Source organism: Petaurus breviceps, unplaced genomic scaffold (assembly GCF_028583685.1).
Source record: "Petaurus breviceps papuanus isolate PSGF00001 unplaced genomic scaffold, PetGlider_PUasm1.0 90383, whole genome shotgun sequence".
In the NCBI taxonomy this organism is placed as follows: domain Eukaryota; kingdom Metazoa; phylum Chordata; class Mammalia; order Diprotodontia; family Petauridae; genus Petaurus; species Petaurus breviceps.
The window spans coordinates 1,270,395-1,290,143 of record NW_027187234.1 but is presented as its reverse complement, the minus strand read 5'-3'; the positions used below and the strand labels follow the sequence as shown (position 1 = coordinate 1,290,143).

Below are 19,749 nucleotides of genomic sequence, written 5' to 3'. Positions count from 1 at the left end.
AATGAGCTGGAGAAGGAAATGTTAAACCACTCCAGTATCTTTGCCAAGAAAACTCCAAAATGGGGTCTCAAAGAGTCAGACTGACTGAAATGACTGAACAACAATTACTACTACTACACTAAAAAGAATGATGAGTTTACTTTAAACTAAGTTGAGAACTAAAAGGAAATTCAATAACCACATTATTGTAAGGCCTAAAAAATTGTGGGTAAATGTTGTGATGGTTTGAATTCTAGGTAGAAATTGAAATTACTTGTATAGATATAGAAGTGTTCTTATTTTAATTTTCTGTTATTCAAAACGACAAACATGAACATTTCCATATATAAGAAATAGAAAAAGTAGATTGTATTTGAAAACCTGAATACAAACTACCTTCAGTTTTGTTTTTCTTTTTAAGGTATATAATAAATTCAATGTGGTAGTTCAAAGGTGTCCCATTTGTGTTGCCCTCTAAACCCTTTATCTGTTCTTTCCTATACATTCTTTTAAATGCTTCATTGATGCTCTTTTCTTCATTTGTATTTTTTTTATCACTACTATACCTTCAATGTCCCTAATTATTCTTTCACATACAAAAAATTAAACCTTCCCTTGGAATAAATAAGTATAAGTGAGAAAACCAAATCTACCGTATATGTGAAAATACATGTCATGTTTCACACTTTACTTCTATCACTTTCCTTTGAGATGGGAAGCATGCTTCATTATCAGTTCTCTGAAATAATCTTTGCATTGCTCAGGATTCTCAAGTCTTTCATAGTTTCTTTGCTTTATAATATTATAGATAGTGTATAAATTAGTACCCTGGTCCTCACTTCTCTCTAATTCTGATGATATAAATATCCAAATGTTTCTCTGAACCCATCCCCTTTGTCTTTTCTTATGTTGTACCAATATTCCATTATATTCAAATACTATAATTTGTCAAATCCTTCTCTAATTGATTGAACACCTGCTTAATGTTCAGTTCTTTGCTAGAACAAAAAGTAAATCTATAAATATGTTTGTACATGTGGGTCCCTCCCGTTTTTCTTGTAACTCTTTGGACTGTATACCTCATAGTGGAATTTATGGATATATTTAGTGACTTTTGGAGCATAGAACTAAATTGCTTTCTGAGATGTCTGGACTCATAATTCACAGCTCTACCAGCAATGTATTAGTGTGTCCTTCTATAGTGCCTGCAACAATTGCATTTTCAATCATCTTTGCCAATCTGATGGGTAGAGGTGGAACCTCAAAATTGTTTTAATTTTCATTTGCCTTATTATTGATGATTTGGAGCATTTTCTCTTAAGGTTGTTGATGGCTTACATTTTTTCTTTTAAGAATTGTCTAGTTAAATCCTTTGACCATTTATAAATTGGGGATGACTCTTGTTTTATACATTTAAATCAATTCTTGCTATACATTGGATATCAGACCTTTATCAAGTAACCTTGCTACAAAGATATTTTTTCTCCAGTTACAGTTCCCTTCTAATTTTAAGTGCATTGATTTTGTTGGGGTAGAATTTTATGTAAATTTTATGTAATCAAATTTCAATATGTTCTGTCTCTCTCCTTTGTTTAGTTAAGGACTCTTCCCTTTAGATGTGTTTATAAGATTAAAGCCATTACAAAAACATGATATTGGAATGCTGACTTTTATTTCCAGGAAAAATGGTAAATGTTCTGCAATCTTCCTGAATAGTTACAAGACAGACAAAGAGAATCAATATATATCACTTTGTAAGTATAAATGAGAATATATTATTTTAAAGAAGTCATTGTTTAGTGTCTCTTGTTCTCAATTTCTCCATCTATAAAAGCAGGTGATTAAGCTAAATGACCTACAAGATCCCCTCTAATGTTAACATTCTGTGATGGGGGGGGGGGAGGATGGAAAAGGAGAAACTTTGAGAAGGGTTTGGGATCAGAACAGTTTGACAGGGGTGTCAGAGGAGTAATGAGACAAAGGTGTCCAGGGAAAACCTTTGGCAAACATACAACTCCAATCATTTCACTAGTCTTTCCCCTTATTTCTATAAGTACTAGAAGAAATTCTAACCTTTGTTCCCTTGTGATTTTCACAGATTCAGGAGCAAACATTTTCTACTTTACACACATAAAACACGATGAATATATCATGTCGACCTTATACAACTACGACAAGAATGGTGTAACCTTAGTGTTACAACTCTTTGGTATGTATTCTCTACCCCCACCCCAATGTGCCTCTTCCTTATTCCAAAAGAAAAGATGAGCAAAGAAAGAAAGCAGATAGATTTGGAGATGTCCAAAGGTATGTCCAGTGCAACATGCAATGTTTGAAATTAGGGAAAGCATCTCATCAGACAAGAAACTGGCCAATTTGAGACCCTTTGGGTAACTTCTAAAGTCAGCTCTGAGCCCTGTATGTCCCAAGTACCTTTTCAAGAAGGCTCTACCCTACCTAAAAAATGAAAGAGAGAAAAGATATAGGTCATCAATTATGTCATTTCGTGACACAAAAAAAATATTCATTTCTTCATTCAGTAACAAATTTCATAAGTATTTGTTATGTCTTTGCCAAGTATTAGCACTTTCTTAGACATCGAGGGATATAAAGAAGATCCTTCATCGAGATATCAGTACACAAAGGATGTCAAGACAAAACAACAAATTATTTATACAAGTGGAGAATTAAAAGTGTAAAGAGAGATATGGACAAAGTGTTGGGAGAGGGGGATTCAGAAGAAAGATTGTTTCTGTTTGAGCATATCAGGTTGGTCTTCACTGGGGAGATAGGACTTGAAGATAGGGATGAGACGGTCAGAGTTTAAGAGAAGACAATTGCAGGGAAAGGGAACAATTAGCCAAAGGAAATTTTTTTTTAAATCCTCCTATAACCTTGCTCTCCCCAAACCTTTGTTGGCATTTCAAAACAGATGAATTTTCTGCCAGTTATGATTAATCAGAGATTCCACCACCCCACCTTCCATTTCCTAGCTCAGTTTCCAACAAAGGAAGAACTGAAGTTCCCTCCTCTATAAAATTAGGAACTTGGACTAGACGATCTCTAAGATGACATATTGTTCTGATGTTATGATTAGTGCAATACAATGAATTCTCTCCTAATCATTATTGATGGGGAATGGATGGTCCAGAGCAGTAGGATATCTCATGGGGGAATTTTTCCTTTCCCTCTTCTTGAGAAAAACCAAAAGATTTGGTCTAATCCCCATTCATCTGCATAACCAATAGAAGATGTTCTCCCCTTTCTTCTGCCCAAGCATAAAATGCCATACTAATTAATCCCCAGGAGTATGACAGTTGAATTTCCCAGATCATCCACCTTCCCCATGTCCGGCCAGCCAACCCATCCCCTCCATATTATCTCAAATTATTTAATGAGTGATTTAGCACACATTCTAACTTTCATCCTGCTTACAGCTCGCCACCCAGTCCTGAGAGAAGAAATCAAGGAGAAATTTGAGGAATTTTGTTTAAACAACAAACTTAATAAGAAAAACATTGTGTACTTGACCAGATATGGTAAGTCCTATAAATCTGTGTCCCCCCCCCTTTCTTTTGTGCTGTAACTGGGAAAAAGATTGGGGGAATGTAAAGAGTCTCAACTTAGCTTCCTTTATCCTAACATAGAGAGTTAGATTTTTCTCTCCTCTTGGATGGTGACAAAAATAAACAGTATAGTCCTGGTTCCTGAGATACTCTGCTTTGTTTCCACAGATCAATGTGAGAAATTCACCCAGTAAAGAAGATCACACTGGCCTGCAGGTTTGTTGTAGTTAAACCTGGGACTATTTCTTGAGGTTGTAGCTCTTTGGAGATACATGGCTGAGAGACCTGAGATGTAGCTGTGTAACTGGGGATCAATGTGAATCAGTGTGAGACCTTAATAGCTCCCAGGAACTATTAATCCCCAGCTGTATTTACCTTATATCTTTTATCTTGAAATATTCCTACAAAGCAATTGTTAAGTGAGGAAGTGAGAGTGGTTAACATTCCCTTGCCCCCTGGAGATATTTTAATTCTCTTTTTTTAATAATAACCATCTTTTCTTGATTGTTTTCTCTTCCCCTCTCCTTTTGATTTGTCCATTCCTCTTTATCTATTCCCTTCTCTCCAAAAATTCAGTATATGGGAAGCTGAGTTGAGATTGTGAAGTAGGTTGAGAGACGAAGATTAGGGTGAAATTTGAGCTAAGAATTATGAAGAGAAGAGAGTGTGGCTAGAGTTCAGGGAAAATATGAGTGCCAGGTTTGGAATTTTCATAGTCAATTACCATTTCCCACTTATCTTCATGAAGGTACTTACCACAATTTCACAATTTGGGAGAATGTTGGAATATGTATCTTTATTCTGTTGTTTTTCTACCTTCACCATTACTCTCCATCATCACTGAACTTTGTGTTAACCACCTCCAGACCTTCATGACAATACTTTCTAACAATATTTTCATTCTCTATCTCTCCCTAGGGAACTTCTCCTGGATCAAAGTCATGTCTAACATGTGAATTCCTCACCTGGCTCCCAACTCCTTTTATTTCTTCCTCTTAAGTCATCCTATGATTACATGGTATATAATCAGTTCCTTACCACTGACCCACCAGATCACCTAAGATGAGTGATCCTTGTCTTGCTGGGATGCTCACTTGCTTTCCTTAAAGGATTAGTCACTCAGACAACCAAAGTTCTGTTGAATTTCCAGTTTCTTTGACCTCAAAGGGGATTCTTCCCTTTCTGCTCATATTCCCTACCAAAGACAAGACCTTTAAAAGAGAGGTTTCTTGCAAATGTCCAATAAATGATTTATCCTGTGCAATACAGTCCTACATCTGTTTTGAAAGATAGGGGAAGGTGATGTCAGGGCAAAAAGATGAGTCTCATCCACTCTTTGGGAGTAATATGTACTTAGTTACCTCGATTCATTTTTAAAATCCTGAAAGCAGAAAGAAAAATCCCTCAGGTATTTTTGTGACATGTTGAAAGAATCATTATTCCTAAGTCTTAACAGTGAAAGGGCCTTTCCTGGAGGGTTGTAAGTCACAGTGGGAAAACTTCAGTGATTTTGCATCCCATAGCTCCAGGCCCTAGCTCCCACCACCACCCTGTACCAAGTGACAATTTTTTTAACACTGATTTTTCAGCTAATTCTTTACCTAGCAACTAATTTAACATATATCTCTATTATCTATTCTTCCCCAGCTATAAATGATAAAAACCCCTTTCCTAAGCAAGAAGAAATGGGGTTAAATAGCAACAAGAAATTTAAATATATAAGATCAAGACCTATACTCCAGTGGATAAATTAGTCAAAACATGAAAAATAGTTCTTAAAATATTTGTAAATTGTTTTAAAAATGTGAAATATTGACCTAAATAAATAATATTAGAAAAATTAAAACAAAAACAATCCTCAACCTTATAACCATCAAATTAACAAAGATGACAAAACATGGAAATAATCAGCATTAAAGGGGCAGTGGAAAGGCAGAAATACTGATACTTTGTTGGTGAAACTATAAAGTGGTCCAACCATTCTGGAGAGCACATTGACATTATGCTAAGAAAGTGAGATACCTACTAGTTATGTGACCTTGGGAAAGTCACATAATCCTGATTGCCTCACCTCCCCCCTCCAAAAAATAACTGACTTAATGCCAACATTCTTTGACTCAGAAGTCCCACTACTAAGCATACCACCCACAACCTTCCAGGAGATCAAAGATATAAAGGCCCCATATGCATGAAATATTTAGGGCAGTGTTGTATATATACATACATATACATACATATATGTATATTATATATATAGTGACAAAGAAGTGGGAACAGAATAGATATTCATCAACTGAGGAATATTCAAACAAATTATGATACAAGAATACAATTAAATATTATTGTGCTACAAAAAGTAATGTACATAAATAAATCAGAGATGCCTGAGAAAACTTATATGAATTGCTGTAGAATGATATAAGTAGAACAAGGAAATCAATGTAGCCAATACTAGAACAGTGTAAATAAGAAAAATTAACAAAGCTGAACACTATATAGTTAGAATGACCAAATTTATTCCTGAAGAAAAGATGTGAAAATGTACTTCACTTCCTTTTTGTAGAACTGGAGCACTATGGATATAGAACATTCCAAAGAATCTAATGTTGGTAAACATGTTCGTTAGTTTGAGGGAACTGATTTTTGTTTTTGTTTTAACTCTCCCTTTCTTATTCTTTGTTATAAGAGGAAGACTTTTCTATAGAAGAAAAGGAAGGGACATATGTAGAAATTAAGATGATGTCAAAAAAAAATTTAAGACAAGAAGTATATGGTTATAAGGAAACAGGCCAATTAAATATTTGAAAAGGGCCCCTAATGGGTGGACATTGAAGTCCCAATCATGAAGAATTACAAGATAGAAATCAATTGTCTTTATAAATCATCCCTCTCTATCCTTAGCCCCTCTCTTTCAGTAGGGAACAGAAAAGTTCAAGTTCTTGGAAAGTAACTGATACTTCATCTATAAAACACACGCAGGAACTATACAAATATACCTACAAAATACAATTTGCAGAAAGAAAAGATGCCAAATAAAGAGATGTTAATTGATCTATGAGTAATGTGAATGATTAACAACGGTAGATTCACTTCCTAAATACATTTACATATACAAAATCATACAACTCAAACTACCAAAGGGTTACTTCATAGAACCAGGGGCAGGAAAAAGGGAAAGTATAGCAAAATTTGTCTTAAGAGGAAAAAAATGTCAGGGATCATGGATGAAATAATATGAGAACATGGAAAGCAACAAAGGCTTAGCAATACTAAATCTCAAACTCTGCTACAAAGTAATAATCATCAAAACTATTTGGTACTAGTTAAAAATAAGAAAGTTGGTCAGTGAAGAAGATTAGGCTAACAAGTTTCAGAAATAAGAGAAACAGTAGAATAGCATTCTATAAAATTAAAGATACCAACTCCTGGTAGTCAGAAGTTGTTATTTGACAAAAATTTCTGGACAAAATAAAAAACAATCAAGTAAAAGTTAAGTTTATAGCAACATCTCACACCCCATATCACAAAGAACTCTCAACAGATACATGACCAAGATGTAATCATTATATATATATATATATATATATATATATATATATATATATATATCAAATTGAAGAAGAAAAGTGATGCATTTTAGAACTATGGAAAGTCAAAGAATCTTTGACCAAACGAGGGATAGAGAAAAATCATAAAAAGCAGAATGAACAATTTTGACTATATATTCTGTATATACTTATGCTTATGTAGCATGAATATTGTATTGACCTCTTTTCTTCTCCCCCTTGCTCTCCTATCTCTCTGGACAAGAGCCACCTAGTCTATCACACTGGCACCCACGCCAAGGGCTAAGGTAGTTTCCCAGAGCAGGCTTCCATATTTCTATAATTTACTCTCAGGGGTCTAGGATGTAATCCTGGCACGGGGGAGTTACATTTGCCACTAGTCTGTCCTCTGTGGCCAAAATGATAAAGACTAACCCCTCTCCTAAGTCATGACCCTTTAAATATTTAAAGACAGCTCTCACGACCGCCTCTTAGTCTTCTCCAGACTAAACATCACAGTTCCTTCAATCGATTTATATGTGACATAAATTCAAGACTTCATTCTTCTGGTCACTCTCCTGTATATGACCCTAGAGAACGTGTAACTGTTTGCACAAAGGCAGGCATTCCAAAACCATCCAAATAAGCAAAGAATTAAAGGATCAGAGAAAAGGAAGTTATGAAAAAAAATTCAATTTCTATTTTCTAATTGGCTTCAAATTTGTATGTCTCTGTTGGGGGCAGGATCAGCCATTTTGAAATCTACCTGTCACTCTTCCCCTTAATTGATGTGGATGATACAAACCTGATACTTACAGTTGTTGTTGTTGTTGTTGTTCAGTAATAGCCAACTCTTTGTGATCTTATTTGGGGTTTTATTGGCAAAATACTAGAATGGTTTGCCATTTCCCTCTCCAGCTCATTTTACAGATGAGGAAACTGAGGCAAACAGGGTTAAGTGACTTGCCCAGCTAGTAAGTGTCTGAGACCAGATTTGAACTCAGTTCTTCCTGACTCCAGGCCCAATGCTCAATCTACTTTGCCACTCAGCTGCCCTAATAATCACATTAAAAACAAATAGTTGTTAAAGTGTGTCCTGATGCAGGCTCAAAGATAACAGAAGATATTTTGTGTTGTAGTAAAATGGCTGTAACAAAGGTAGTGTAATTAGAAATTAAGATTTTCTTGCTCCAGGAATCATTCTTGTGTTTTTTTTCCCCAGGATATTTTCACACACAAAAAAGAAGGAAAGAAAGGAAAAGAAAAGCCTCTGTATTAGCTGGCAGTTGAACCATATCAGCAGGAGGCAGAGGAATTAGAAAGAGGGAAGAGTCAGACATCCTTAAAGGTCTTAGAATTTTAAGGAAATATAATGAAGAAAGGGGAACAACAGCAAAGAATTTAGTAGTTTAAGAGGATTGTCTCCCTAACCCCTGATTATGTTATTGTCATTAATTTTTCTTATATTAACTAGTCTTGATCAGGTCCTGATATCTTTCTGTCTGCCCCTAGGCAGTGAAGTTAATGAGGTGGGGAGAAAATCACAATGCTATTTGGTTGTCTCTGAAATGATTATTATGTTCTTTATGATCTAGTCAGGTCACTGTCCTGCTGGACAAGGACATGAGAGAGGACAGGTACCTCTGAGAGAAATGGATCTGTAGAATGAGGGCATGGGAAAATTTTTTTTTTAAGTTGACTGCTTGAGGTATGATAAAGTCAATCAGGGAAGAACAAAAAAAAATCCATTAAAAGGAAATAAATGAGATTAGTTAACAATTTTTTTAATGAATCCAACCATCGTGGTTTCATTACTTCCTCCAAGGATAGTATCCCAGAGTAGGAGTGGAGAAGCTAGAGGATAAAATTAACCCATAGCTAAGAATAATGATGAAGTGATTGCCAGAAGGACAAGGGATTTAAAGATAGAGCGGGATATTTATATAGACTAGTTAACCACAGAGTCAAGACTATGAAGGCATAGTACTCTCCTGAGAGTAAAACTAATTCAAAGTTGAACAAACATGTGTATTAGAAAAATGATTTTGTTAGCTACATCAGCTACAGAAATGGTTCGTGAAACAAAATATACCAGAATAAGATGAAAACAAAAAAAAATGTTCTAATCTTTGTAGATATTTCTCTTGTTGGTGGGGCAACATTCACAAGTCTATAAAAATACACATATGCTTGTGTCTATGTTCAAAGCAACCAGAGTCTTACTTGCCTTTTTAACAAGTAAAATTTTGGCTAGCTTTATGGAACTGAAGTTGTATTGGTTTATTTTCAGAAGCCAGAGCAATAGTAACAACAGGGCCAAGAGAGAGGGACTAGGGGCAGCTAGGTGGAGCAGTGAATAGAGCACCAGCCCTGGAGTGAGGAGGACCTGAGTTCAAATTAGGCCTCAGACACTTACACACACACACACACACACACACACACACACACACACTAGCCATGTGACCTTGGGCAAGTCACTTAACCCCAGTTGCCCTACCTCCCCCCCTCCAAAAAGCAAGAGAGAGAGAGAGAGAGAGACAGAGAGAGAGAGACAGAGAGAGAGAGAGAGAGAGAGAGAGAGAGAGAGAGAGAGAGAGAGAAAGAGAGAGAGAGAGAGAGAGACTGGAGATTATGGTGAGAAAATTTCGTTAAGTAAAGGTCTGGAACACCAGTAAATTTCAGCCACTTGAATCTATAGTATTAGTGGTAATATAAACGAATGGAATTAGCTTAAAAAGAGAGGTTACTGAATAATGGTAACAGGTTTGTCTGGACCAAAAACTCAATGGATTCCTCCTGGTGCAGTGGGGAATGACTGAACAAGTTGTAGTATATGAATGAAATGGAATGCTGTTGTGCTACAACAAATGATGAGCAGGCAGATTTCAGAAAAAACTGAAAACCTTACATGAATGGATGCTGAATGAAGTAAGCAGAACCAGGAGACCATTGCACATAGTAACAGCAATAGTGTGTGATGATCAACTTACAATAGACTTACCTATTCTCAGCAATACAAAGATCCAAGAGATTCATGATGGAAAATACTATCCACATCCAGAGAAAGAACTGATGGAGTCTGAATACAGATCAAAGCATACTCTTTTCACTTTCTTTGGGTTTTTTTTGTTTTTTTTTCTTTTGCTACATTTCTTCTTTCACAACATAACTAATGTGCAAATTTTTAACATGATTAGACACGTATAACCTATATCAGATTGCTAGCCATCTTCAGGAGGGGGAGGGGAGAGAGGGAGAAAAAATTGGAACTAAAAATGAATGTTGAAAACTATCATATAAGAAGAATGGTTCATATTAAGAGCATACCCTTTTAAAACACCTTATAGGGATGATTGTTCATTGAAAGAGCTTATGAAAGCTGTTAGAGTAAAAAGAAGATTTCCCCAGTTAAGCAGTGAGCAGAGAAGTAGGTCTGTGCAATGAATATTTCTTCTATAGATTAATAATATTGAAGCCTGAAGTCTTTAATTGTAAGTTGCCCTACATAAATTTTCCTCCTTTATGTGTTTCCATACAAAATTCCTATAAATGTGTGACTATTATTCACCAAAGCTATTAAGTACATTGTTGAAAGTGTGATGTGAATTTATGTTTATATTCAATTTATTTTATATTGTGGCTTCTTTTGTTATTTATGCATTAGTATATTATCATTTAAATTATTGTTTCTTTTGCTTTATTAAATAAATGATATTTTTTGAAATGTAAAAATGTCATTATTAAGAATGGCTGGTTGATTGAATACTACATACTGAATATACATTGCCTTCTGAGTGTCTAGTTGTAGAAATAGAAAGCACTTTGGATGGGGCCTTAAGTGAGCAGGGGATTGCATTTGTCTGCAACAGAGTTACCCCAAAGTTCCTGGGAGAGTTTGAAAGTAACCATTCAGTAATGGTCTGAAGAAGAGCAGATTGGAGCAGCAAGAGCATGTTTGTCTTGGGAGCCTAGGTGAGCGAGTGAGTGGTTTAGACATTGATTGTGCTAAATATGTTACAGTTATGTAAGAGTGCACATTAGTGGGGGGGGGGGTGTCTATCTAGACATTATCTAGTCTTTCTCAAAGTACCAAGGATTTAAGAGGTAGAGGCAGCTGAAGTAATGCCAAGTGAAAGGATATGGAATTTGATTGACTTCTCTTTTGAACGATTCCCCCAAAAATGTATATAACTGCATGGATGGACACCATGATCCAAAGTCCCAGACACAAGCTCTAAGTACTTAATGCATCAGTAGGGTGTTCCATCTTCACACTTGCCTTAGCATATCCTTTCTCTACACCCTCTTGAATTAAATCTTTCTCCTTTTCACAAGCACAAATTCCTAGGGTTCCCAAGCGCCAACCTTACTTCACAGGGACTCTGAATCTAATTTTGCTCTCTCTCTCTCTCTCTCTCTCTCTCTCTCTCTCTCTCTCTCTCTCTCTCTCTCATTCATACTACTATTGTTCTCTACACTCATTCCTGAACTGCTTCACCAAAATAACAGTTCCTTTGCTTCCTTATTGGCTGCTCCTCTGTAGCCAGGGCGTAGTCTCTGCAGCCATACATAGTAGATCACAAGAACAGTATAATGTATAGACACTTCTAAAGTAGTCTGGGAATTATAACAAGCCATGAGCATACCTCCATGTAACTTCATTGCCTTAGTGCATCGTTATTCACTACAGAGTCTAGCATCTCCAGAATCTAGCAAACACTCATCTAAGTATTCTCTGCTTCAACCAAATTAAAAAATTCTCTGTCTTCCAAAGAAATATGCTCTGCTTTATCCTGATTCCATACCTAAGTTTGCAATGTTCTCTTTCTAAATTTTTACTTGTTGAATTCTTATACATATTTTAAAACTTCACTCCAGTGCTGTCTACCCTGAAAAACTTTCTCTGATCCCTGCTATCAAGTAATAAATATATACCAAGCACTATGCTGAATGCTGGGCATACAAAAAGAGGCAAAAGACAGTCCCTGACTTCAAAGACCTTACAATCTAATAAGAGAGACAACACACAAACAAATATATACAAAGCAAGATATGTACAGAATAAATAAGAGATCATTAATAGAAGGAAGGCACTAGAGTTAAGGAAAATTGGGGAAGACTTCCTGTAGAAGTTAAATGAAGTGAGGTCAGTAGTCAGACTGGAGAAGAGGGCCCTCCAACGCTGTAGGAGAGCCAGAGAAAATGCCCAACATAAAGTGTCTTGTTTGTGAAACAAAGTAAGAAGCCAATGTCATTGGATCAAAGAATATATATTGGGGAGGAAGGAGTAAGAAGAATGGAAAGGTAGGAGGGGACTTATGAAGGACTTTGAATTACAAATAGAGCATTTTGTATTTTATCCTGGGGACAATAGGGAGCCACTGGAATTTGCTGAGTAGAAGGTGACTTGGGCAGATCTGTACTTTAAGAAGATTGATTTGACAAATAAGTGGAGAATGACTGAAAGTGGGGAGAGACTTGAGGCAGGGAAATCAACCTGCAGCCATTGCAATAGTCCAGGCATTAGGTGATAAGAGCTTGTACTGGAGTGGTGGAAGTATCAGAGGAGAAAAGGGGGCATATTAGAGGGGTTTTGCAAAGGTTAGATCAACAGACCCTGGCAACAGATTGTACATGAGGGGTAAGAGATAGTGAGAAGTTGAGGATGACTTCTAGGTTGAAAGTCTGAAAGACTCCACTTTAATAAGAAAGGCAGGAGGAAGAGAGGATTTAAGGGAAAAGATAATGAGTTCAGTTTTGTACATGTTGAGTTTAAGATGTCTACTGGACATCCAGTTCAAGATGTCTGAAAGGTAGTTGGAGATGTGAGGTTGGAAACCAGCATAGAGGTTAGGCAGATTTGAGTATAGGTAGGTAGGTAGGTAGGTAGACTCAAGAATCATTTGCATAGGGATGATAGCTAAATCCATGTGAACTAATGAAATCACTAAGTGAAGTAGTGGGGAGGGAGAAGAGAAAAGGGTCCAGGACAGAAGCCCAAGGGACACTTACAGTTATGATCTGGAAGAACATCCAACAAAGGAGACAGAAAAGGAGCAGAGAAGGTAAGTGGAGAGCTAGGAGAGAATGATGTCAAAAAGACACTAGAGAAAAGAGTGTATCAAGGAGAAGGTAATCAATAGTGTCAAAGGCTGCAGAGAGATTGAGGAGAATGAGAAAACGCTATTGGATTTGGCGACTTAAAGACCATTAGAAATTTTGGAGAGTTCAGTTTCAGTGGAATAACAGGGTCAGAAGACAGATTGTAAAGGGTTAAGAAGAAAGTAAGAGGAGAGAAAGTGGAGGCACCTATTGTAGATGCCTTTTCAAGGGGTTTAGTTACAAAGGGCAGAAGGACTAGGGAACAATAGTTAAGGGGGATAGGAGAATTAAGTGAAGGTTGTTGGGGGTTTTTTTCAAGATGAGGGAGACATGGGCAGTAGAGAATGAGCCAGTAGGCAGGAAGAGACTGAAAATAAGACATAGAGTTCAGATTACGTGTAGGGGAATCTTATAAAGGAGATGGGATCTAGAATCTGATCACTTGAGCAAGTAAGGGTAAGGAGTAAGGCCCCCTCATGTGATACAAGGAGGAGATGGTGGGCAGAAGACATCTGAGTGATAGGGCATGAGAAAGAGGGGAGAAGAGGGAGCTTATGGAGAATGACCTCAATTTTTTCTATGAAACAAGATTCTAAGTTGAGACAGTGGGAGGGAGGGGGAACCATGATTGGTCTAAGGAGAGATGAAAAGATTTGGAAGAGCCTCAGTGGAAATTTTATAATGAGTTAATAAGGCAAGTGTGGAATGATTACTTAGTAGCAGTGAAGTCATATGGTAAGGAATTATAAGGTTAGTTGACTGTGTAACATAAATTTGTAGAGAGCCCAGTCAGAACAATTGTGTGATTTTCTCCACCTTCATTCAGTGGCACATGTGAAGGGGTGAAGGCAGCAAATAATAAGAGTGATCCAAGGTCGAAGCTTGGTAGGGTATAATCAGAGAAATTATAAGGAGGCTAGAGATTTAAGAGAGGAGAACAGCATAGAATTAAATTGATTCACCAAGGTATCAAGATGGGGAAAAGAGGAGAGTGTGGCAATGGGAAGCGAGGAATATTCCACCTCCTCTACCTCACCTAGCTGAGGGGAATTAGTAAAAATGCTACCAGTACTGAAAAGGGGGACCAGGGAGGCTGTGTTATCTGGGGTGAGTCAGATATCAATAATAACTAAAACATGGAAGGAGTGGAAGATGAGGACAAACGAAAATTTATTGCCTATGGAACAGATTCTACACATTCCAGTTGGAGGATAACATTGGGAGCAAGTAGGAGGTTGAAGTTTTTTTGTGCTAGCACAGATGGAAATCCTTTCTTTGGGGCAAATGGAAGATACTTAGCCTGCCCTCTTGCCACCTTCCCTCAAGGGACAGGCTGCACCCAGTAGGAGATGGAAGGCATAAGGTGCAATCAGAAGAGCATTAGGCTCTTCTTACCTGAGAAGGCTGGCTATGAGGTAGCACCTCTATTGTGCAGCATTCATTTCCCTCTCCTTCCTCCTTTCCTCCTCATCATATTATCTTCCCCTAAGACTGTTAAAACAGAATATGACTATCCATAAATCTTCTGTCATTTTCACTTTTCTCTATGACCCTCAAAGATTTTAGAATTCTGAAAAAGAAATTTATCTATATCTTCCACTAATATATAAACAATTTATCCTCACCTATTTATTCCTTTTCAATAATGCAAATATTTGTATTTTACTTTTTTATATTTCTCGTGACATCTGCATTTTCCATGTCTACTCAGTTTTGGTTTCTTCACCAAGAATGCTCAGGAATCCTCTATTTCTTAAGGTCCTTTTGCTCTCCTTGTAGAATTATACTTAGTTTTTCTGGGTAAAATTATATTTACTTTTGCTGGAAGGGGCAAAATGGGAATAGGAAGTGCCAAGAAATTTATTCATAGAAAGCTACTTTGAAATGTCCCTGGAGCTGCTTTCCTTAATCCCTGTGGACAATGCAACCAAGAAAGCAGTGAAGTCAGATAAATGTTGTAAAGATCCTGTTTAGGACACGTGACCTAAGTAGATTAAAACTAAGAGGGGATATATTGTGTTAAAGAGGAACTTTTGTAACAAAGCAAGGGCTGTTGGAAACCCAAAAATTTCTTCCTCCTGTATTAGTTCTTTGTTGATGTTCCAAGATTATGTCATTAAAGACAACATATGACATTTGACTGAAGAGAGAGAAACATTGGGAGAGATCAAGGAGCTGGAAAAGAAGAAGCAGTTCAAAGAGGTTTCTTAGGGTTGAGGCTGAAGGAGGGATCTGGCAGAGAAGGGAAAGCAGCAAAAGAATTAGGCATAAGGGTCTCTCCTGGCCTATTATACCTTTGCCATGGGCACCATATTAACCTGAACATGCAAGAATTTTCCTAGGATGCCCAAGCCAGCAAGAGACATCATACACGATTTTTTGTAAGATGAGTCCCATAATATTTATGCATAGATTTTGTCAAGTTACTCTTCTGCTCAAATACTTTTACTGGCTCCTGATTGCCTACTTAGTAAAGTTCAAACTCCTTTGTCAGGCATTCATGACCCTCCACAATCCAATGCCACCCTACCTAACCACCACTGCTGACTTGCTATGTCCTAAGCTCTGGTTCTGTCTAGATTACCCTACCATCCCACTCCCTGGACTTCTAGCTATTCTCATTTTCCCATGTAGAAACTAGTCTGAGAAAGGCAGTTAATATTTATTAAGTACCTACTATGTGCAAGGTACTAAAATAGGTGCTGAAATTAAAAGGACAAAAGTGAAACAATTCCTGTCTTCAAGGACTTTTAATTCTAGTCAAGTATACACTATTAATTAAACAAATGTAAATATAAACCTCTGTTTGATATTTTAAAGCTTTTAATTACCTGGTCTAAAGTGTTCCCAACTTATTGCAATTGCTTCTCTGTATACACACTATGGTCCAGCCAAACTGATCTTCTTCCTATATGAGGCTACACAGCCTAATGCCATGCCTTTGCAGTGCCCTCCATGCCTAGAATAAATGCCCTCCAGATGGGAGGACACAAATGGGAAGATTTAGGAAAATGTATGGAGGAGCTAGGAAATGGGCCTGTGCAGTATAAACAGTATAGATAGTGGGATAAGTGTTTAGAAGGAGATCCATGTGAGACATTCAGGTGAGGGTATGTATGAAAAGATTCAGGCGTGAAGAATGGGATGAAGTTGAAGAGTCACAGAATGTGAGAGTTAAAAGGCACCTTAACAGCCACACCTCCTCTACTCCCCCCACTTTTCCACCCTTAGCAATGGGCCTTCCATTCAACCACAGCATTATTTGCTGAATCTCTCATAGTTCATCTCTCTCTCACTACCTTCTTATAGAAAAAAAAAATCTGCATGTGAATTTCTCATGGATCCAAGCCCCTCCATTTCCTCTGAGTTAGCTTCTGACCATGTTGTGTAACTAGAAGTCTATCATTGCCTCAAAAGGACTCTCAGGATACAGAATTCCTATATTGCTGAGAACCCACTTGCTTCCACCAAAGGATCTTCAACATACATAATCAAAAACTTAATTGGGTTCTCTTAGGTGACATACATTCCTGCCATTGTTTAATAAATGATTCATCCTGTGAATTTGGTTTCCTGAATCTTTTGAGGGAAGTTACACATGGATCAAGTTAAAGCAGCTGAAGGAAGGATACTTGCCACTGGAAATGAAGTTCACCCTTGATGCTTTTTGTTTTTATTTGTAATCTTTCCTGATTATAAATATCCATCTCCCACTCTCACCCTTCACCCTGTCTTCCAATTGAACCCTCCCTTATAACAAAGAAAAGTTAAGCAAAAACTTTTTTTAAGTTAAGCAAGCCCAGTGGCTATACCTGAAAAATGAATGAAACATTCTATTCCACCAATTTCCCCATTTCTCCAACAAAAGGAAAGAAGTATGTATCTTTTTCTATTCTCCAGAATCACTATTAGTTTCTAAATTATGTAGAGTTTACCTTCCTTTTGGTCTGTTCTTTCTTTAAATTTGCACAGAAGTATTGTGCATATTGTTATTATGCTTCTGTTCATTTCACTCTGCATCAATTCATAAAAATCTTCATGTGTTTTTCTGAATATTCTCATTTTCAACATTTCTTATTATACAATGTATTCTATTAAACTCATACAATACCACAGTTTGTTTCCATTCAAAAGGTACTCATTCTGCATTTCTTTACAAGTGTAAACAAACACAAAAGCCACTGTGAATAGGATGGTATAGGTGGGACTTTTGCTTCCATTTTTTTTTATTTCCATGGGCTTTATTATGCATCATATTATTATTATGCATCATAAGCAGTAGTAGGATCCTTGGGTCAAAAAGGTATGAATGATTTAGTTATTTCCTGCGTAACTGCATATTTTTATCCAGAAAAATTGGACTATTGTCAACCAATGATACATTAGTTCATTCCTGTCTTCCCATAGCCTCTCCAGTATTTACTGTCCCCATCTATTATCATCTGTGTGAATTCACCAGTTTGTTCCTTGTCCTCTTGTCAAATCATGACTCACTGAACCTCAGTGCTGAATTATTCCATTCATCTACACCTTTCCTTGTACTTATGTTGATGAATGAAGCTAGAGAAAAATCTTGAAACAGTGCTTCCTGTGTCCAGTACAAATTATTGTCTAATCTAAACTGGGCCCTTACCACAATCCAATCCTATTGCTACCTAATTGGTTCTCTAACTACTCACTCACATTGAACTGTATGTCTTATAAGCATTTCAAACTCCCTCCCTTTTCCCAAATTTCCTTATTATTGTCAAGGGTACTACCATCTTCCCAGTAACCCATGATCACAGCCTTGGTATCATCCTCAACTTCTCACTCTCACTCCACATAGCCAATCCATTGCCAAATCTTGTCATTTGCACCACAAGACATCTTCATATTCATCCCTTTCTCACACACCCTCAACACTAAGTTGAGCCCTCATCACCTCTCACCTAGACAAGTTTTCTAACTTGTCTTCCTGACTCAAGTCCCTTGTTACTCCAATTCATCATCCACTTAGAAACGGTGGCACAGATCACATAAGTAACCTTCTCAAAAGACATACATATAGCAGACATGGGATTTAAACAGTCCTTGGACCCCAAATCTAGCATACTTTCTAATGCTGCAATCTCTAAAGGAATTGGAAAGGGTGCCAACTAAGTAGAAAGGAATTGGTAATGTGACTAAAAGAAGTGAATAAAAGAATTGTGGGAAAGAGGGACAGAGATTTAACATGGGGAAGAGAGGTTTGGGATAATTTTAGGAAAAGTTGGAGAATGACCTAAATTAAAGGCAGTGGAAGAAAAGGGATCAATCTGTAGCCATTTAAGTATTAAGACAAAGGACATGAGAAGGACAAGAACCCAAGGAAATGAAAAAGGTAATAGGTAAGGGAAAGAAAAGTAAAATAAGGCAAAACAATGTTAAGGTAAGATAAGGGAAGAAAAGAAAAGAATACTAAGCAAAATCAATTGATAAAACTAGAGATTAGTGGTTTCTCCCATTTGTTATAATTTTTCTATACAACTTGACTAATGTGAAAATGTTTAATAGGAATGTATATATAAAACCTATATCAGACTGCAGGATGCTTTGGGGAGGGAGGGGAAAAATTTTAAAACTTATGAAGTAAATGTTGAAAGCTACAAGTAAATAAATTTTTTGAAAAAGACTAGAGATTAGTTAAAGCAGGGGCATATGGTTGTCAAGCAGTTAAGAGATTCCAAAGAGGCCTTTCTAAAGAAGCTAAAGGATCCAAGTCAGTCTTCCTTCATTTTGCAAACCACAGTCATGCCTCAGCTCCTTTCTGCTCCTGTCCCTGGAGGCCCCCTCCTACTACTACTGAGTTCTTTCTGGAACTTACATTTTGAGGAAGAGCCAAGATCAGCCATCCCTCAGTTGCCATGCATGTGTTGGCCCCCCTCCTTGAAGGAAAGGACTGTCTTTCTTTTTGCTTATATTGGTATGCTCAGTGCTTAGCACAGTGTCTGGCACATAGTACTAAATGCTTGTTGATTTAACTAACAGGATGCTAAGGGGAGGAGTTGTAATCACCCATAAGCAACTTGAAAGAAAAAGACTAAGAATCTCAGTTACAAAGAAGAAGAATTTTTGCCTTGCATTGTATAAAATATTCACATCTGATATTCCAGTTGAGGGTCCCTGTAAGAAGTGAAGAAGCTCAAGAAATTCCTGCTCACACTCCAGGTTACCAAGAATATGCTACTTAAAAAACAAACATGAAACTTCATTATGAAAAGAAGGAACTAAAATAATCTAGAGGAATGGAGGAGAGGCCTGGCCTTTATCAGGTTGGCCGCAGGGAAGAAAGCACTAAGATTAGAATATTGAATATTAGAAAGGGAAATGACAAGTGGAGACAACTGTCACCTGCAGGGTGACTGGGCTATTTCCACCCATCCCACCCCAACAGTTTGTCAGAAAATCTTCTACCAAACTAGGGAAAATTTCGCACTCGTTTTCAGGGCATTTATTGATTACAATTGCCCAAAGTGTCTATTTGGTTTATTGGTTCTCGTGCAGACCCTTTTTTATTCATGTCCTGCTATTCCCCA

General features: G+C 37.1%; 2 protein-coding genes across 4 annotated transcripts in view; both read left to right on the top strand.

The window, feature by feature from the left end:
- The window catches only part of LOC138177279 (kelch-like protein 20), a 186,708-nt gene that overhangs the window by 113,707 nt on the left and 53,252 nt on the right, over positions 1-19,749 (top strand). The window lies entirely within an intron of this gene.
- Positions 1-19,749, top strand: part of LOC138177289 (uncharacterized) — a 36,174-nt gene that overhangs the window by 6,890 nt on the left and 9,535 nt on the right. Inside the window, exons 4-6 of the mRNA XM_069108399.1 lie at positions 1,660-1,733; positions 2,078-2,188; positions 3,417-3,518. Coding sequence (XP_068964500.1) covers positions 1,660-1,733; positions 2,078-2,188; positions 3,417-3,518 — 287 coding nt within the window. The remainder of the gene's footprint in view (positions 1-1,659; positions 1,734-2,077; positions 2,189-3,416; positions 3,519-19,749) is intronic.